The sequence below is a fragment of the Thalassophryne amazonica genome, chromosome 20 (genome assembly GCF_902500255.1).
Source record: "Thalassophryne amazonica chromosome 20, fThaAma1.1, whole genome shotgun sequence".
Taxonomy (NCBI): domain Eukaryota; kingdom Metazoa; phylum Chordata; class Actinopteri; order Batrachoidiformes; family Batrachoididae; genus Thalassophryne; species Thalassophryne amazonica.
In genome coordinates this window covers 21,475,782-21,497,551 of record NC_047122.1, presented here as the reverse complement: position 1 = coordinate 21,497,551, position 21,770 = coordinate 21,475,782, and the positions used below count along the sequence as shown (strand labels likewise).

The 21,770-nt window shown below is 45.6% G+C and overlaps 1 protein-coding gene across 1 annotated transcript in view; it reads right to left on the bottom strand.

The window, feature by feature from the left end:
* grin2da (glutamate receptor, ionotropic, N-methyl D-aspartate 2D, a) overlaps positions 1 to 21,770 on the bottom strand; it is a 568,510-nt gene that overhangs the window by 49,696 nt on the left and 497,044 nt on the right. Inside the window, exons 17-18 of the mRNA XM_034160100.1 lie at positions 13,988 to 14,049; positions 11,711 to 11,881 (exon numbers count right to left, since the gene is read on the bottom strand). Of these exons, the coding sequence (XP_034015991.1) occupies positions 11,711 to 11,881; positions 13,988 to 14,049 (233 nt within the window). The remainder of the gene's footprint in view (positions 1 to 11,710; positions 11,882 to 13,987; positions 14,050 to 21,770) is intronic.

The following is a 21,770-nucleotide window of genomic DNA, read 5'->3' as shown; positions in this document are numbered from 1 at the left end:
GCATGGGCTGTGGCACGCTTGGCCTGCTGGTACCTGTCAGCTGCCTCCGGGGTCCCACCTACCAACAAAGATAAGTAGGACTCCTTCTTCAGCTTGACGGCATCCCTTACTTCCGGCGTCCACCACCAGGTTCGGGGATTGCTGCCGCGACGGGCATCAGAGACCTTGTGACCCCAGCTACAAGCGGCTGCATCGACAATGGAGGTGGAGAACATGGTCCATTCGGACTCCATATCTCCAACCTCCCCCGGGATCTGGGAGAAGCTCTCCCGGAGGTGGGAGTTGAAGACCTCACTGACAGAGGGTTCCGCCAATCGTTCCCAGCAGACCCTAACTATATGTTTGGGCCTGCCAGGTCTGACCGGCCTCCTCCACTTCCAGCGGATCCAACTCACCACCAGGTGGTGATCGGTCGACAGCTCTGCCCCTCTCTTCACTCGATGTCTGAGACACGTGGCCAAAGGTCAGATGATACGACTACAAAGTCGATCATCGACCTCCAGCTCAGGGTGTCCTGGTGCCACGTGCACTTATGGACGCCCTTGTGCTTGAACATGGTGTTCGTGATGGACAAACTGTGACTAGCACAGAAGTCCAACAACTGAACACCACTCGGGTTCAGATTGGGGAGGCCGTGCTTCCTGATCATCGCCCTCCAGGTCTCACTGTCGCCGCCCACGTGGGCGTTGAAATCCCCCAGGAGAACAATGGAGTCCCCAATCGGAGCGCTATCTAGTACCCCTCCCAGGGACTCCAAGAAGGTCGGGTACTCTGCACTGCCCCTCGGCCCGTAGGCTGAGACAGCGGTGAGAGACCTGTCCCCGACCCGAAGGCGTAGGGACACGACCCTCTCGTTCACTGGAGTGAACTCCAACACATGTCGACTGACCTGGGGAGCAACAAGCAATGCGACCCCAGGTCTCCGCCTCTCCCCGTGGGCAACGCCAGAAAAATGAAGCGTCCAGCCCCTCTCCAGGAGTTGGGTACCAGAGCCCAAGCTGTGTGTGGAGGTGAGCCAGACTATCTCTAGTCAGTATCTCTCAACCTCCCACACAAACTCAGGCTCCTTCCCCCCCAGCGAGGTGAGATTCCACGTCCCAATAGCCAGGGGCTGTGAACATGGACCGGGCCGCCGGGCCACCCGCCCTCGACCACCACCTAATCCTCTCTGCACCCGACCCCCATGGCTCCCTCTGCGGGTGGTGAACCCACAGGAGGGCGGGCCCACGTCGCTCTTTTGGGCTGAGCCCAGCCACCAGGTGCTTGCACGCAAGCCCCAGCCCCAGGCCTGGCTCCAGGGTGGGGCCCCAGCTCCGCCATACCGGGCGACGTCTCGGTCCTTGATTTTTTACTGGTCATGAAGGTTCTGAACTGCCCTTAGTCTGACCCATCACCTAGGACCTGTTTGCCTTGGGAGACCCTACAAGGGGCACAAAGCCCCCGACAACATAGCTCCTAGGATCATCCGGGTACGCAAACTCCCCCACTACGATAAGGTGGCAGCTAGAGGGGGAGTGTGTATATATATATATATATATATATATATACTCAACAAAAATATAAATGCAACACTTTTGGTTTTGCTCCCATTTTGTATGAGATGAACTCAAAGATCTAAAACTTTTTCCACATACACAATATCACCATTTCCCTCAAATATTGTTCACAAACCAGTCTAAATCTGTGATAGTGAGCACTTCTCCTTTGCTGAGATAATCCATCCCACTTCACAGGTGTGCCATATCAAGATGCTGATTAGACACCATGATTAGTGCACAGGTGTGCCTTAGACTGCCCACTCTGAAAGGTGCAGTTTTGTTTTATTGGGGGGGATACCAGTCAGTATCTGGTGTGACCACCATTTGCCTCATGCAGTGCAACACATCTCCTTCGCATAGAGTTGATCAGGTTGTCAATTGTGGCCTGTGGAATGTTGGTCCACTCCTCTTCAATGGCTGTGCGAAGTTGCTGGATATTGGCAGGAACTGGTACACGCTGTCGTATACGCCGGTCCAGAGCATCCCAAACATGCTCAATGGGTGACATGTCCGGTGAGTATGCCGGCCATGCAAGAACTGGGACATTTTCAGCTTCCAAGAATTGTGTACAGATCCTTGCAACATGGGGCCGTGCATTATCCTGCTGCAACATGAGGTGATGTTCTTGGATGTATGGCACAACAATGGGCCTCAGGATCTCGTCACGGTATCTCTGTGCATTCAAAATGCCATCAATAAAATGCACCTGTGTTCTTCGTCCATAACAGACGCCTGCCCATACCATAACCCCACCGCCACCATGGGCCACTCGATCCACAACATTGACATCAGAAAACCGCTCACCCACACGACGCCACACACGCTGTCTGCCATCTGCCCTGGACAGTGTGAACCGGGATTCATCCGTGAAGGGAACACCTCTCCAACATGCCAAACGCCAGCGAATATGAGCATTTGCCCACTCAAGTCGGTTACGACGACGAACTGGAGTCAGGTCGAGACCCCGATGAGGACAACGAGCATGCAGATGAGGTTCCCTGAGACGGTTTCTGACAGTTTGTGCAGAAATTCTTTGGTTATGCAAACCGATCGTTCCAGCAGCTGTCCGAGTGGCTGGTCTCAGACGATCTTGGTGGTGAACATGCTGGATGTGGAGGTCCTGGGCTGGTGTGGTTACACGTGGTCTGCGGTTGTGAGGCTGGTTGGATGTACTGCCAGATTCTCTGAAACGCCTTTGGAGACGGCTTATGGTAGAGAAATGAACATTCAATACACGAGCAACAGCTCTGGTTGACATTCCTGCTGTCAGCATGCCAATTGCACGCTCCCTCAAATCTCACGACATCTGTGGCATTGTGCTGTGTGATAAAACTGCACCTTTCAGAGTGGCCTTTTATTGTGGGCAGTCTAAGGCACACCTGTGCACTAATCATGGTGTCTAATCAGCATCTTGATATGGCACACCTGTGAGGTGGGATGGATTATCTCAGCAAAGGAGAAGTGCTCACTATCACAGATTTAGACTGGTTTGTGAACAATATTTGAGGGAAATGGTGATATTGTGTATGTGGAAAAAGTTTTAGATCTTTGAGTTCATCTCATACAAAATGGAAGCAAAACCAAAAGTGTTGCGTTTATATTTTTGTTGAGTGTATATATATATATATATATATATATATATATATATATATATATATATATATATATATATATATATATATATTTTTGTCATACATTAATATTTAGAGGTAGCACATCATAGCTGAAGGTTGTAAATATATCAGTTATCGCTGCCCGAGTGCCCGTGCAATAGGTTATCCATTATCCAGTATCTAATCACATCACTTATAAAGAGGATAGAAGTTAACCACCTGAGTGTAACTAAAGTATAATTTTATATTCAATTTAAAACTATACCTGGGTTTAAATATTTCTCACAAACAACATACTTTCAAAAATGTTATTTTAGGCTACAAGCTGAAAATTTTGCTTCAATTCACAGCTTCTTTTCTTTCAGATCTTTGGTGATGGTGAATCTAACATGAGATAAATGTAAAAAGAGACACTTGCTGACTTAACATGCTTAACCATTAACTGGAAACTTCAGTAAAACATGTCAGCTACTAGAAGTAGAACATTTGTATACCTTATTGGTTCCACCGACTGAAATAAAGGGAAACAAATTGCCCTCAAATGGGCAAATACTCAAGGTATTTTTCTTCAAACACACTGATTTGAAGAAAACTGTCCATGATGCTGCTGTGACCTCTATAGACATGGCAATTCCTTTTTGGGAGAGAGCTAGAATCCCACTGAGGGCAAAGCAGCATCTGATCACAAAGTTAGAAAAGGTGTTCGGAAAATGGAAAACATTGAAAAAGACCAAGAATCGCAATACAGACAAGCAGAAGAAAGATGAAACAGTGTTTTGTGAATCTTTGGAGGACTTGTTTGACATGGCACATCAGGATGTCCTAATAATGATAAAGTTTGAAGATGACAGACAGTTCCTACTTGCTCAGCGAGAGAAAAGTAGAGGATGCATGACAGGCATAGATAAAATACAAACTGCCAAAGAACAAAGAGCAGAAAAAAGGAAAGCTGCAGAAGCAAAATACAAAGAGAAACTGGAGGAGCCTGGACCATCTAATGTCTCACTACCTGACACTGTCTCCAACCAGAGTGAAGAGAACACAGAAAGTCCAGATGAAGAATTTGTTATGCCAGTGCCACAAAAAGCGAGTAAAATTAAAGCTGTTGTAACACCAGGACTTGCAGCAGCATTGGATAGGACCAAAACAACAGACAGAAGTGCCACCTATATTCTGACTGAAACGGGAGCAAGTCTTGGTCATGATGCAAGCAACTTAAATATCATTATCATGTAAAGGATGTTCTCTTATGTTACACAGCTGTATAATTGGTTCTTGTGCTGATTCATACATTTTTGAATATTAAGTACTGCAAGGCATAAAGAATATTATTGTTTGGAGCTAGATCAAAATATATGTGGAAATATATAAAGCATAGACTTATTTAAATTTATCAATAATTAAACAGTATTTCATCAATAAAATGAAAATGCAATGTTTGTTTGTTACAAAATCTTCGCTACCCCAGTATGTAGGTATTGTAGGAGCATGATACATGTACGAGAAGAACTGCATCTCACAATTCATGTTTTAGTGTTAACTATTTTATGGGATATGTAAAGATTGGATTTTCCAATGTATTGCCATAATTTCTGTCCTGACATATCAATATTAAACTGACAGAAATAATTTGGAAATATCTGGAAATGACCATACTATATGACAAAGTTATTGCCAGCAAAATCTTTAAGGGCTGTGTGCTACCAGTAAACATTATTAGAGTTTTATGAAATTGTACATGATGTGTTTTTATGTTAGGTACAACAAATTTAGAGGGTGAGACTTGAGGTTTTTTTTTTTAAAATTTTTGACCATTTTTATGGACCACCCTAATATATATATGCACGAACATGCGAACTTCTGTTATCACCTGAATATGAAGGCTGCTTACAGTGTTGGGCTCGTAGTCAGACCCGTTCGCTTTCTTCACCTCAATGAAGAACTAGCTTAACAAATGGTCCGGTCGTTAGCTGGTAAAATACCAGACTGGATATTATCTCCATCATTGCCTCATTAAATAATTAGAAATATAAGTCCACATTCTGAAATCACTTTTTTCTTGTATTTACAAAATTGAAATCCATCATGTTATATCCTGGACTTACCTTCTTTCCTGGGCTTCTCTCAATCCATCCTCTTATTACCTCCACCAAGGAGGTTATGTTTTCAGTCGTGTTCGTTCGTTTGTTTTTTGGTTGGTTGGTTTGTTAGCAGGATTACTCAAAAAATCCTCAGCGGATTTCAATGAAATTTTTACCAGGGGTGTATCTTAGCCTTTGTATCTGGCCTAACTTAGAAGTCATTAAATTTTGGTAATGATCCGGAACACGATCGGGATCCAGTAATTTTTTTAAAGGATTCTTTATCATTGCAGGATAGGGCCAATTTCAACAGTTTTGCATCTAACCTCATGAAGACGGGTCACAAAGGCTGAACAAAAATTAAGTTATGACACAACAATAATTTAGCATTTGTTTCTCCTCATTCAATAAACTTGTTATTACAAAAAAAAAACTTGTGTAGTTCATGCAATTTCTTTTTATAAATGGCAAATGGACTGCATTTATACAGCGCTTTTCCATCTGCATCAGACGCTCAAAGCGCTTTACAATAATGCCTCACATTCACCCCGATGTCAGGGAGCTGCCATACAAGGTGCTCACTACACACTGGGAGCAATAGGGGATTAAAGGCCTTGCCCAAGGGCCCTTATTGATTTTCCAGTCAGGCGGGGATTTGAACCGAGGATCTTCTGGTCTCAAGCCCAACACCTTAACCATGAGACCATCCCCTCCCTTTATAAAACGCATTTGCTGAAGATCTAAGGGTTTAACCACTGAATCTGAAACATGATGGTAGATGCGTGAAATGACGTGGAATAAGTCTCTTTGCCAAAGGGTATTCCATGTGACGTCAGTGACCCTATGGCCTTGGCGGACATTTGTGCTCTCGGAGTGCTTCTAGTTCATTCTAATTTTCTTCATATGAAAAAAGCTAAAATGTGACCATCCTGCCCTGGACCCTTCAGGTTCCCTAAGGACCCCTTCATACAGCACAAATAAGTTGGAATCAGGGCAAATCACGGCTAAACAGCCCACACAAAACTGTATAGGTGTACGAGGCGGTGGAGGTGACTGGGATTTTCCATGAATAGCATGCAATTCCTGTTGGGAAAGTGTAGTGACACGGACCCACAACAGGGGGCGCAAATGAACGGTCAATAGATGAGCCAAAATATAACAATTTAATGTTGTGAATGTGCACAATGAACATACAGACAATCCCAGAATATCACAACAGTCAATACACAAAGGTGACGTGTGGGCAGGCTCGAGGATAGAAGACGTCTGTCCTGAGGAGAGCCGGAACCACACGATTTCCGCCGCCCCAGAACCTGGTGAATACTGGAGCCGCCAAGTCCTGAATTCCCAGGTGATCACCGTCCCCGACTGTCGGATCTGGTACTGCTGGCGAAGAACAAAGACAGTCAAGTGTGGGTGTGTGTACACCCAGTAACAATAACGGTGGGAATGCCACCTCCACCTCACACTCAGCGCGTTGCAGCGGTCTCAGCTGAAAAGGAGCGCCGTCTTGCACAGCCTCCTCAAAAACGACCGGTTCTCCTGCAAACACTCACAATAAACAGATTTACAAAAGGCTGAGGATATTACCTCCAATGAAGTATGATATCTCGGCAACGAGGTGGAGATGACGTCTGGTCTTTATGGAGTGAGATGATGTTGAGTAGATGGGTGACAGCTGTCAAGAGGTAATGAGCGACAGCTGTCACCCCCGGCTGTGTCCATGGCGGCAGCGCCCTCTCGTGCCTGAAGCCCGCACTTCAGGCAGAGCGCCCACTGGTGGTGGGCCAGCAGTACCTCCTCTTCTGGCGGCCCACACACAACAGGACCCCCCCCTCACCGGCACCGGCAGTGGCTGGAGGAGTCCTTGGGCCTTCGTGTGTACTGCCTTGCCCCTGGCACAGGTGGTGCAGGCCTGGATATATTCCCGGACGTCTGCCTCCATAGACGCCCACCAGAAGCGCTGCCGGACAACTGCCACGGTCCTTCGCACCCCTGGATGACAGGAGAGCTTGGAACCATGACAGAAGTCCAAGACTGCAGCTCTGGCCTCTGGTGGGACGTACAGACGGTTCTTCGGACCTGTTCTTGGGTCCGGGCTCCGTGCCAGGGCCTCCCGGACGGTCTTCTCCACGTCCCAGGTGAGGGTGGCCATGATAGTGGACTCAGGCAGGATGGGCTCCGATGGATCCGACAGTGCAGTTTTGACCTCCTCTTCGTGTACCCGGGACAAGGCATCCGACCTCTGGTTCTTGGTCCCGGGGTGATAGGTGATCCGGAAGTCAAAACGCCCGAAGAACAGTGACCAGTGGGCTTGCCTGGGGTTCAGCCGCTTGGCGGTCCTGATATACTCCAGGTTCCGATGGTCAGTGAAAACCGTGAACGGCACAGACGCTCCCTCCAACAGGTGTCTCCACTCCTCAAGAGCCTCTTTCACCGCAAGGAGTTCTCGATTGCCGACGTCATAGTTCCGTTCAGCCGGGGTCAACCTGCGTGAAAAGTAGGCACACGGGTGAAGAACCTTATCGGTCTCTCCGCTCTGGGACAGCACGGCTCCTATCCCTGAGTCAGAGGTGTCCACTTCAACCATGAACTGGCGGCTAGGGTCGGGCTGCACCAAAACTGGCGCAGTAGAGAACCGTCGTTTCAACTCCTTGAACGCGGCTTCGCACCAATCCGACCAGGTGAAGGGGACTTTTGGAGAGGTCAGGGCTGTCAGGGGGCTAACTACCTGACTGTAGCCCTTAATGAACCTCCTATAGAAATTAGCGAAACCGAGGAACTGTTGCAGCTTCCTACGGCTTGTTGGTTGGGGCCAATCTCTCACCGCCGCAACCTTGGCCGGATCAGGGGCGACGGAGTTGGAGGAGATTATAAACCCCAGGAAGGACAAAGACGTGCGGTGAAACTCGCACTTCTCGCCCTTCACAAACAGTCGGTTCTCTAACAACCGCTGCAGGACCTGACGTACATGCTGGACATGGGTCTCAGGATCCGGAGAAAAGATGAGAATATCGTCCAGATATACGAAGACGAATCGGTGCAGGAAGTCCCGCAAGACGTCGTTAACCAAGGCTTGGAACGTCGCGGGCGTTGGTGAGGCCGAACGGCATGACCAGGTACTCAAAGTGACCTAACGGGGTGTTAAATGCCGTCTTCCATTCGTCTCCCTTCCGGATCCGAACCAGGTGATACGCATTTCTAAGATCCAGCTTAATAAAGATTTTGGCTCCATGCAGGGGGGTGAACACGGAATCTAACAATGGCAACGGGTATCGGTTGCAAACCGTAATCTCATTCAGCCCCCTGTAATCAATGCATGGACGGAGTCCGCCATCTTTCTTGCCCACAAAAAAGAAACATGCCCCCATCGGGGAGGTGGAGTTCCGGATCAGCCCGGCAGCTAATGAGTCCCGGATGTAGGTCTCCATTGATTCGCGCTCAGGTCGTGAGAGGTTGTACAGCCTGCTGGACGGGAACTCAGCGCCTGGAACCAAATCAATGGCACAATCGTACGGACGGTGCGGGGGAAGGGTGAGTGCCAGATCCTTGCTGAAGATGTCAGCAAGATCGTGGTACTCAACTGGCACTGCCGTCAGATTGGGAGGGACTTTGACCTCCTCCTTAGCCTGTGAACCGGGAGGAACCGAGGATCCTAAACACCCCCGATGGCAGGTTTCGCTCCACTGAACCACCACCCCAGACGGCCAATCAATCCGGGGATTGTGCTTCAACATCCATGGGATGCCCAAAATCACGCGGGAGGTAGAAGGAGTTAAAAAAACTCAATCTCCTCCCGATGGTTTCCAGACACCACCAGAGTTACTGGTTGTGTCTTGTGTGTGAGTAAAGGGAGGAGGGTGCCATCTAGTGCCCGCACCTGCAATGGCGAAGGAAGCGCCACCAGAGGGAGCCCTACCTCCCTTGCCCATCTGCTGTCTAGCAGATTCCCTTCTGACCCCGTGTCCACCAGTGCTCGGGCTTGAAGGGTTAAATCCCCGCTCAGGATTGTGACTGGGAGTCGTGTGGCAATTTGTGTGTGTCTTACTTGAATGTTTTGACCCCCCCTTAGCCCAGTCTCTAAGGGCGAGTGTTTCTCTGTGTGTGCTCAGTTGAGCTGCAGAGAAAACACTCTCCACGGATCAGCCTCCCCATTTTGGCCCTGTGCATTTCCCTAACAACGTCAGCAGGGGGAGCTGTTGCCCCACAAAGCGCTGCGGCTGTGGAGCGTGGGGAGGGCGGCCCCTTTTCCAACCCGGAAGGGAGAGGGGCGGCGCGTATCCGGTCACGTCCTTCGCCTCGCTCCCGACGGCGTTCCTCCAACCGATTGTCTAACCGTATAACGAGATCGATAAGCCCATCTAAATCCCGCGGTTCCTCCTTAGCTACCAGCTGCTCCTTCAGAACCAACGACAGTCTGTTTATGAAGGCGGCGCGGAGCGCAACGTTATTCCAGCCGGACCTCGCAGCCGCGATGCGGAAGTTGACTGCATAAGCGGCTGCGCTCTCGCATCCCTGTCTCATTGACAGCAGCACTGTTGAAGCGGTCTCTCCTCTGTTAGGGTGATCAAACACTGTTCTGAACTCCCCCACAAACCCAGTGTATGCTGATAACAACCGTGAGTTCTGTTCCCAGAGCGCCGTAGCCCAGGCGCGTGCTTTACCCCGAAGCAGAGCAATCACATAAGCTATTTTACTAGCATCTGACGCGTACATGACGGGACGTTGTGCGAAGACGAGCGAACACTGCATAAGAAAGTCCGCGCACGTCTCCACACAACCTCCGTACGACTCAGGAGGGCTTATGTATGCTTCAGGGGATGGTGGGAGGGGTTGTTGAACCACCACTGGAACATTTATATCCTGCACAGGGTTGGCAGGAGGACGAGCTGCAGCAGCGCCCTGAGCACTCGCCGCCATCTGTGCGGAGAGAGCCTCCACCCTGCGGTTCAGGAGGATGTTTTGCTCAGTCATTTGATCCAACCGAGCCGTAAAGGCGGTGAGAATGTGCTGCAGCTCACCAATCACGTCTCCTGCAGACGCCTGCGCTCCCTGCTCTCCCATTGGTCGTTCAACAGCCGGGTGACACCCCTCGGAGTCCATGACGCTGGCCGAGATATCCTGTTGGGAAAGTGTAGTGACACGGACCCACAACAGGGGGCGCAAATGAACGGTCAATAGATGAGCCAAAATATAACAATTTAATGTTGTGAATGTGCACAACGAACATACAGACAATCCCAGAATATCACAACAGTCAATACACAAAGGTGACGTGTGGGCAGGCTCGAGGATAGAAGACGTCTGTCCTGAGGAGAGCCGGAACCACACGATTTCCGCCGCCCCAGAACCTGGTGAATACTGGAGCCGCCAAGTCCCGAATTCCCAGGTGATCACCGTCCCCGACTGTCGGATCTGGTACTGCTGGCGAAGAACAAAGACAGTCAAGTGTGGGTGTGTGTACACCCAGTAACAATAACGGTGGGAATGCCACCTCCACCTCACACTCAGCGCGTTGCAGCGGTCTCAGCTGAAAAGGAGCGCCATCTTGCACAGCCTCCTCAAAAACGACCGGTTCTCCTGCAAACACTCACAATAAACAGATTTACAAAAGGCTGAGGATATTACCTCCAATGAAGTATGATATCTCGGCAACGAGGTGGAGATGACGTCTGGTCTTTATGGAGTGAGATGATGTTGAGTAGATGGGTGACAGCTGTCAAGAGGTAATGAGCGACAGCTGTCACCCCCGGCTGTGTCCATGGCGGCAGCGCCCTCTCGTGCCTGAAGCCCGCACTTCAGGCAGAGCGCCCACTGGTGGTGGGCCAGCAGTACCTCCTCTTCTGGCGGCCCACACACAACAATTCCTCCTTCGTGCGTTAGTCGGCTTCAATTGTGTTATGTGTGAAGGTGCCCTAAAACACACCATCCCCCCACTCCCCCTGTAGAGTGCAGAAAACAGAGTGTGTGTCTTAAAATCCGTGACTACATTTGCTTCATGATATTTTTGCATTGAAAACTAAGCAATGCTTTTATTTATATATAAAACATTTATTACAATGAAATTTTTTAATGTAAAATATAACACCTTAAATCATGATTTTCTTTGTTTCCAAAGATGTTTCACATCCCTGAATGTAATAAACATTAATATTGCTCCTAAGATTTGGTGAAAAGATTGGAAACTAACACGGTGCAGCCATCCTTTATGACCTCATAAACATCTGATGGAGATAAAAGTCAGTTGCCCTCGTGTCATTTCTCAGAGCACGCTGGTGGAGCTATGCTGTCTTGAATCAAGTGTCTTGTCCAAGGACAGAGACAGGCAGCCTAAAGCACATACCTGGAATTAAACACTTGTCTCTATATCCACCTGCTCTTATATCTCAACCTGTTAATCCTGTTATTCTCCAAAAAAACCTTCAACGCTGAATATTTCAAATCATGGTGGACAGATGAATGTTTTCGGACTCCTCACCCGGCTGAGAGCCAGAAGGAAATCCATCCCACCAGATCTCTTCACACAGTGCCGTAGTTTCCAGTAAACCAGATGTTCCCAGGCAAAGACCAGGAGGCTCAGACCCATGGCCACCAGCAGCATGTAGAAGACCCCCGCCATGTTGTCAATGTCCAGCTTACTGCTCATCACCTGGAGGAGACAAGGGAGTGGCGGGAGGGCAGAACAAGACAGAAAGAAATTAAAACACAGACGCAAAAGTGGTCAAAGGCATGGAGGAGAGATGGCAGAGTATATTTATTGGTAACGAGGACCTATTAGTCTCCTAGACAGTAGATAAAAAAGTTAATTACAGCCAGCAGGACAATGGAGTCCTTTGGTGCCACTGGATGTCAGAGCACCCATCTGTGATATTTTACACACCAGTGAGCTCACAACAACCCCATAGCATGTCAGACATCACAAAATATCTGATTTGCATTTAATAAAGATATTTTAGAGAGCTTTCAGGCATTTTAATTTATTCTCCTTCAGCTTTCGCGGCTCTCATCTGGAGCCAGACTTTATTCAGAATTATGCACATTTTATATGAATGGTTCCGGTTCTGAGGGTGACTTTGACATCCAAGGTTGCACACATTTATTCAGGAGTGTTAAAGAATCAGTGTGGCTTCATCAAATTCAGCTTGAAGTGTTATTAATAGTTATGAACAAACCTTGAAGCTGTGAAGAAGAAGGATATTAAGGTTCCATGACACACGCTAATTTTAGTTCATGTGATTTCTGCTTATAAGCTTTGTTTTTAATACTTCTCTATGGATTTAAGTATGCCAGGATCTTGGCACCAGCGACTTGGCATGCTTGCCTCTCCATAAGAAGGTTCCTGGTTTAGGGTCACCCATGTACCATTGACCATACATCTGAAGTTGCGTCAGAAATAGCATCCAGCATAAAATCTATGCCAAATCAACATACAAATCAACACTAGATCCACTGTAATGACCCCGAGCAAAAATAAAAGAAGCCAAAAGAAATTAATTACTTAAAAACAATTCGTTTTATGTAAACTAAACTCAAAAGTGCACTTTGTGTCTCTGGTTTAAGCCAAAGCGCAAAGTACAATGACCAAATGTACAAATGTTCATAATTGGAAATGAATCAGTTTTATAAGATGCAAAATGAACTGATCAAGACTACAATATTGTTCCAAATACAACACTTTTTTTTTGCCCTGGAAATATGCCTGAAATATGGGTTGACTTTTATTTGGTCTTTTGACTTTTACTTGTCACATACATCAACCAAAATTAGGTGGCACCAAAAAAACAAACAAAAAAACAAAACAAAAAAACAAAAAACCCCCCCAAAAAACCCCCCCCCAAAAAAAACAAAAAAAAAAAAACAAGCATGCCTCCCAGGACTGAAGTGACCCTCCCCTCTAACAGCTTACAGTGTTGCGTGACTGAGAGAAACAGTAATTCTCCTAAAAAGAGCACCTCAAAAGTCAGGCAAGATAACCAGCAACTAAGAAGCTTTGATGCATACTATAAGTTTGCAGTGATAAATGCACTAGTCATCAAACAACTCTCAAGCAGCAAAGAAATACAGTGTGAGAGCATAATGTTAGAAGATGGTGAGCCCAAAAATACACATAAAAAAATCTTACCATGGTCCTAAAAGGGGGCAGTGTGTCAGTATATGGTTGAAAAAAAAAGAAAGGGACTGCCCATAAAATGTGTGTGTGTGTGTGTGTGTTTTATGTGAGAATTTTCTTTATTTAAACAAACAAACAAAAAAAAATTTAGATTTCAAAACATGTCTTGAAGGACTGTCAGATCATATGGGCTTTTGGCCCTGTCCGCTGCCCCAGGAAGAGTTAGAGGGCTTGCCTGAGGATAAGCGGAAAATGAATGAAACGTTGAAGGTGACAAAGTGGTGGGAGGGGTGTCATCATATATTTTGAGCAAAACAGTATTTTAAGATAAATACAGTATACGTTAGGTGGCTCAGCAAAGTACTGTAGCTTTGAGGATGTCTAGCTTCCAAGCTAATACAGTTGTGATGTGAATAATACCTCAAATGCATTAATTTGCACAGTCCAGTGGCGTCCTACACCTGGCTGCAAACTGTGTCGGCCTGTCTATGAGTAAATTTATATTCAGTGAAGGCTTTCATGAATTTGGATTATGTGACACTTGCTAGCTGATATGATAGCTGTCTCTGTTTCAGATGCCGCTTGCATCTACTGCTTCAAATGTCAAAGATGGTGTGTGATTGGATGTTGGTGTGAAATTATTACCTCAATCTTATCGTTATGGCAGATACCCGACAGCCAGAGACGCTCCAACATATCAATCTCATCTGCAAGAGGGAAGACGGACGGGGATCAAGGACATGACAAGGGAGAGAACGTGGAGAAAATTAGATATCAAGGATAGAGAGGGGAAGGAACAAGGTGGATGTAGGTGAGACAGTAAGGAGGAAGATGAGGGAAACTCTAAGGAAGGAAAAGTTAAGAATGACAGAAACATATTAAAAAAAGGTGTTACGACTTCTTTGTTGTAAAATGTGTTTGATCCCGAGAAAGAAGAGATGGACCAATTGTGTTACATCATCATCACTGCCCCCCCCCCCACACACACACACACAAAGATGAAAAGCAACGCAAGGGAGAGAAATGAAAAACAGCATGAAACCTTGTTTGCTGAATGTTAAAAAGGGAAAGAGAAGGAGTGATGAGAGCGAGAAAACAAATGAAACGGAAGAAGATAAAGGGCAAGGAATGAAACAGAGAGAGAGAGAGAGAATTAGAGGACATTTGCAAAAAAAAGTTATGAGATGGAAAAGAGGAAGTGGGAATTAAAGATTGTGACAGGGAGAAGGAGAGCGATAGCGGAGGATCCTTTGAAGCGGGTTGTGAAATTGCCTGGCATCTGAGCCGGGCACGCTGAGGGCGAACAACTCAACAGCACATGGGAGATAAAAGAGAGGAAAGCACACAAACACTATGGGCTCAAAGTGTCACTCTGACGGGTGTGCACACACACACAACCTCAGTATAATGGCACGCCGAGCACAAACCATTAATGTAATAATCATGAAGCATGAGATGGTGTGAAAGGAGCAACCAACAAATGTACAAAGTTATGAAGACGGACGTGAACCAAGAGACTACAGTTAGCTGATACACATCCAAGTTTCAGTCAACTGAGACAAATACAAGTCAAGTTTCAAGCAAATCAACACTATGTCAAGCCACAAGCCAGGTGAGACAAGTTCAGCTCTTGGTGAATACAGAAGATGTAAAGTTCCAGGATAACTGAGACAAGGTCAAGTGAACTCTTAAGCAAATCAAGGCCAAACTGAGTCTCAAGCCAACTAAGCCAAAGCCAAGTCAAATCTAAGTGCAGTTTCAAGTTAGTTGAGATGAAGCCAAGTCAAGTCTTGAGCAAATTAAGGCTAAGTCAGACTTTAAACCAGTTGGGACAAGCCCACCTCTTGGACAATACAGACGATGTCAAGTTCCAGGATAACTGAGACAAGGCCAAGTGAATTCCTAAGCAAATCAAGGCCAAACTGAGTGTCAAGCCAACTAAGGCAAAGCCAAGTCAAGTCTCAAGCAAATTAAGACTAGGTTCAGCCTCAGGTTAGTTGAGATGAAGCCAAGTCAAGTCTTGAGCAAATTACGGCTAAATCAGACTTTTAACCAGTTGAGACAAGCTCAAATCTTGGTCAATACAGAAGATGTCAAGTTCCAGGATAACTGAGACAAGGCCAAGTCAACTCTTAAGCAAATGAAAGCCAAACTAAGTCTCAAGCCAATTGAGACGAAGCCAATTCAAGTCTCAAGCAAATTAAGACTAAGTCCAGCCTCCAGTTAGTTGAGTCAAGTTTCGAGTAAATTAAGGCTAAGTCTGGGTTCAAGCCAGTTGAGATGTGCTCAGGTCTTAATCAATATAAGAGGACTACAGCCCACGTATTTAGTCCAGACCAGAGTTTTAATGTCTCTTTGCACATCCCAAACTGCTTGATGTATCTCAGGAAATGGTCTTTGGTTTGATTGAAATAGACCAACCAAGATATGTGAATGCCCCAGAAGACCTCTCCTCAAAGGAGGACCGAAATTGCTGCTTTCACCGTGACAACATTATCTGACCTCTGGGTTAATGAAGTGTTTGGGATTAGACTGCCACAGCTCAGCTGTGTTGACAGAAACATCAAAACTGCTTAGACAAATCAAATCCCCCTCATTTTCTGCTACATTTCACTTCTCTAACAGTCGTGTGTGACAATTCAAATGCTCTCTGACAACTGAATTAAACTGGGCCCAACTCCACTGACCCTGACTCATTTAAACTGTTCCCCACACAGACCTCAACAACAGATGCGAATATGTGTGTTCATTTTGTGCGCGGCTCACTTAAATAATCAAATTCAGGGGTTTTCAGGGAGGGATTGGCTGATTTCTCATCCCCTGTCCAGCTGTCCTTTTATCTCCCTGTAAATACGTTAATCATAGCAGTCACAAAGTTCCTCTCTGGGAAAAATCAACAAAGAACTGATAGAAAGTGAGAAATTCAGCTGTTTCCTGTTACCTGCTTCAACCAGGAAAATGCTGCGGATTAAAGATGAAACACGTCAATGTCAATAAAAGAAGCAGACAAGCAAATGGAGCGAAGTCATGTTCCATTCTGTTGATCTCTGACTGTGGTAAATCAGAAAAGAGATTATTTTACATTTCAAAATTATTCTCACTTACCGTGAAGAGAGAACATGGCTACTGAACAGTGTCCGCAAAGAACATTTAAGCAACACAGTCCTGCTTTATTCATGCACACTTGCAAAAAACTCTTAATGGCTCAATGCAACAGCTAATTTTACATAAATTCACATCAGTGATCTGGAGCCTCTTGTACAAAGCCTGCGTGCACACAAAAACATGGCGTACATCCTTCCCCACACTAACTGTTGTGTGGGCCGCTGAAGAGGAGGTACTGCTGGCCCACCACCACCAGATGGCGCCCTGCTTGGAGTGCGGGCTTCAAGCACGAGAGGGTGCTGGAGCCATTGGGAGTGACAGCTGTCACTCATTCATCTCATCACCATCACCATAAAGGCCGGACTGCAACTCCACCTCCTCGCCGAGAAATCAACTACCAATCAGGTAATTTTCTCTGCTGACTAAAATTCGAGTATTAGTCTGATCTCTTTTTGCAGCCGTTTTCCTGGGACGGATTCCCTGTCTGTGGAGTTGGCATTTGGTGTGGACTGCGACGGCTTCGCCTCACACCCCACCCAGATAAGTGGGTGGGGTGTGAGGGTAGGTTTTCTCTGGGCCCCTCCCCAATCGGACCGGGAGTGACATGTTTAGCCGCATGTTCTCCTTGAATTGCTGGCTGTCTGAGTGGTATCCAAAAAATGAGGTGGGCTTCATAGATAATTGGCAAAGCTTCTGGGGAAAACCTGGTCTTGTTAGGAGAGACGGCATCCATCCCACTTTGGATGGAGCAGCTCTCATTTCTAGAAATCTGGCCAATTTTCTTAAATCCTCCAAACCGTGACTATCCAGGGTTGGGACCAGGAAGCAGAGTTGTAGTCTTACACACCTCTCTGCAGCTTCTCTCCCCCTGCCATCCCCTCATTACCCCATCCCCGTAGAGACGGTGTCTGCTCCCAGACCACCAATAACCAGCAAAAATCTATTTAAGCATAAAAATTCAAAAGAAAAAATAATATAGCACCTTCAACTGCACCACAGACTAAAACAGTTAAATGTGGTCTATTAAACATTAGGTCTCTCTCTTCTAAGTCCCTGTTGGTAAATGATATAATAATTGATCAACATATTGATTTATTCTGCCTTACAGAAACCTGGTTACAGCAGGATGAATATGTTAGTTTAAATGAGTCAACACCCCCGAGTCACACTAACTGTCAGAATGCTCGTAGCACGGGCCGGGGCGGAGGATTAGCAGCAATCTTCCATTCCAGCTTATTAATTAATCAAAAACCCAGACAGAGCTTTAATTCATTTGAAAGCTTGACTCTTAGTCTTGTCCATCCAAATTGGAAGTCCCAAAAAAACAGTTTTATTTGTTATTATCTATCGTCCACCTGGTCGCTACTGTGAGTTTCTCTGTGAATTTTCAGACCTTTTGTCTGACTTAGTGCTTAGCTCAGATAAGATAATTATAGTGGGCGATTTTAACATCCACACAGATGCTGAGAATGACAGCCTCAACACTGCATTTAATCTATTATTAGACTCTATTGGCTTTGCTCAAAATGTAAATGAGTCCACCCACCACTTTAATCATATCTTAGATCTTGTTCTGACTTATGGTATGGAAATAGAAGACTTAACAGTATTCCCTGAAAACTCCCTTCTGTCTGATCATTTCTTAATAACATTTACATTTACTCTGATGGACTACCCAGCAGTGGGAAATAAGTTTCATTACACTAGAAGTCTTTCAGAAAGCGCTGTAACTAGGTTTAAGGATATGATTCCTTCTTTATGTTTTCTAATGCCATATAATAACACAGTGCAGAGTAGCTACCTAAACTCTGTAAGTGAGATAGAGTATCTCGTCAATAGTTTTACATCCTCATTGAAGACAACTTTGGATGCTGTAGCTCCTCTGAAAAAGAGAGCTTTAAATCAGAAGTGCCTGACTCCGTGGTATAACTCACAAACTCGTAGCTTAAAGCAGATAACCCGTAAGTTGGAGAGGAAATGGCGTCTCACTAATTTAGAAGATCTTCACTTAGCCTGGAAAAAGAGTCTGTTGCTCTATAAAAAAGCCCTCCGTAAAGCTAGGACATCTTTCTACTCATCACTAATTGAAGAAAAATAAGAACAACCCCAGGTTTCTTTTCAGCACTGTAGCCAGGCTGACAAAGAGTCAGAGCTCTATTGAGCTGAGTATTCCATTAACTTTAACTAGTAATGACTTTATGACTTTCTTTGCTAACAAAATTTTAACTATTAGAGAAAAAATTACTCATAACCATCCCAAACACGTATCGTTATCTTTGGCTGCTTTCAGTGATGCCGGTATTTGGTTAGACTCTTTCTCTCCGATTGTTCTGTCTGAGTTATTTTCATTAGTTACTTCATCCAAACCATCAACATGTTTATTAGACCCCATTCCTACCAGGCTGCTCAAGGAAGCCCTACCATTATTTAATGCTTCGATCTTAAATATGATCAATCTATCTTTGTTAGTTGGCTATGTACCACAGGCTTTTAAGGTGGCAGTAATTAAACCATTACTTAAAAAGCCATCACTTGACCCAGCTATCTTAGCTAATTATAGGCCAATCTCCAACCTTCCTTTTCTCTCAAAATTCTTGAAAGGGTAGTTGTAAAACAGCTAACTGATCATCTGCAGAGGAATGGTCTATTTGAAGAGATTCAGTCAGGTTTTAGAATTCATCATAGTACAGAAACAGCATTAGTGAAGGTTACAAATGATCTTCTTATGGCCTCGGACAGTGGACTCATCTCTGTGCTTGTTCTGTTAGACCTCAGTGCTGCTTTTGATACTGTTGACCATAAAATTGTATTACAGAGATTAGAGCATGCCATAGGTATTAAAGGCACTGCGCTGCGGTGGTTTGAATCATATTTGTCTAATAGATTACAATTTGTTCATGTAAATGGGGAATCTTCTTGAATAGACTAAGGTTAATTATGGAGTTCCACAAGGTTCTGTGCTAGGACCAATTTTATTCACTTTATACATGCTTCCCTTAGGCAGTATTATTAGACGGTATTGCTTAAATTTTCATTGTTACGCAGATGATACCCAGCTTTATCTATCCATGAAGCCAGAGGACACACACCAATTAGCTAAACTGCAGGATTGTCTTACAGACATAAAGACATGGATGACCTCTAATTTCCTGCTTTTAAACTCAGATAAAACTGAAGTTATTGTACTTGGCCCCACAAATCTTAGAAACATGGTGTCTAACCAGATCCTTACTCTGGATGGCATTACCCTGACCTCTAGTAATACTGTGAGAAATCTTGGAGTCATTTTTGATCAGGATATGTCATTCAAAGCACATATTAAACAAATATGTAGGACTGCTTTTTTGCATTTACGCAATATCTCTAAAATTAGAAAGGTCTTGTCTCAGAGTGATGCTGAAAAACTAATTCATGCATTTATTTCCTCTAGGCTGGACTATTGTAATTCATTATTATCAGGTTGTCCTAAAAGTTCCCTAAAAAGCCTTCAGTTAATTCAAAATGCTGCAGCTAGAGTACTAAGGGGGACTAGAAGGAGAGAGCATATCTCACCCATATTGGCCTCTCTTCATTGGCTTCCTGTTAATTCTACAATAGAATTTAAAATTCTTCTTCTTACTTATAAGGTTTTGAATAATCAGGTCCCATCTTATCTTAGGGACCTCGTAGTACCATATCACCCCAATAGAGCGCTTCGCTCTCAGACTGCAGGCTTACTTGTGGTTCCTAGGGTTTGTAGGAGTAGAATGGGAGGCAGAGCCTTCAGCTTTCAGGCTCCTCTCCTGTGGAACCAGCTCCCAATTCAGATCAGGGAGACAGACACCCTCTCTACTTTTAAGATTAGGCTTAAAACTTTCCTTTTTGCTAAAGCTTATAGTTAGGGCTGGATCAGGTGACCCTGAACCATCCCTTAGTTATGTTGCTATAGACGTAGACTGCTGGGGGGTTCCCATGATGCACTGTTTCTTTCTCTTTTTGCTCTGTATGCACCACTCTGCATTTAATCATTAGTGATCGATCTCTGCTCCCCTCCACAGCATGTCTTTTTCCTGGTTCTCTCCCTCAGCCCCAACCAGTCCCAGCAGAAGACTGCCCCTCCTGAGCCTGGTTCTGCTGGAGGTTTTCTTCCTGTTAAAAGGGAGTTTTTCCTTCCCACTGTAGCCAAGTGCTTGCTCACAGGGGGTCGTTTTGACCGTTGGGGTTTTACATAATTATTGTATGGCCTTGCCTTACAATATAAAGCGCCTTGGGGCAACTGTTTGTTGTGATTTGGCGCTATATAAAAAAAATTGATTGATTGATTGATTGATTATCTCAGGAGCTGCACGAGTGTGTGATTGGAGGTGGAGGTTCTCCCTCCTTTACTGAATACAGACTGTGGGATTACTGAGTGTGCGACCTCACAGTCATCTGGACTGTCTCTGTTTTCTGCCAGCAGTACCGGGTCTGACTGCTGAAGACAGCGGCCACCTGGGGCGCAGGGGTTGGCGGCTCCGGTGTTCTTCAGCTCCACTGGCGGTGGAAGCTGTGTGGATCCGGCTTTTCTCTCGCCAGGCGTCTTCTATCGTCGAGCCTGCCCCCACGTCACCTGGTGTATGATTGACAGTCACTGTATTGTTATTGTCTGTACATCGTTGTGTGATTCACAACATTAAATTGTTACTTTTTGGCTTATCCATTGTCCGTTCATTAACGCCCCCTGTTGTGGGTCCGTGTCACGACACTTTCACAACAGCTAACGTTCAGATGTATCATTTTCATTGATTTATATAGCTCCAAATCACAACAAGGTTGCCTCAAGACGCTTCACACAAGTAAGGCCTAACCTTACCAACCCCCAGAGCAACAGTGGTAAGGAAAAACTCCCTCTGAGGAAGAAACCTTAAGCAGACCGGACTCAAAAGTGAAAAGACAGTGGAAATGTGCAGGGCGCCACACAAAAATCATGGCTGCTGTACGCGCATTTCTACAGGTATTGTTCCACTGCTGACATGTAGAGGTGATGCTGGGACACCGTTAATAGGTGGGAAAGTGGACATGTGTTGTGGTTTGTTTATGACCCGGAGTTCAAATGTGTTGTGGCGGTTTTGCAGGCGAGAGAATGTAGCTACTCTGGTTAGCTGTGTAGGCTAACACTTACAGACATGACATCTCCCATTCACCTTGTTTTCCCTTCTCCATTGTCAACCAAAAAACTGTACTTTTCGTGATTGCTTCGGTAATTGAAGGCAAAAACAAAACATTACACCATTTATCCGTGTAAAGTTATGCTGTGTATATATCGCGCAACGGAGCGGTTGTCCCCACAAGTGGCCACATTCCG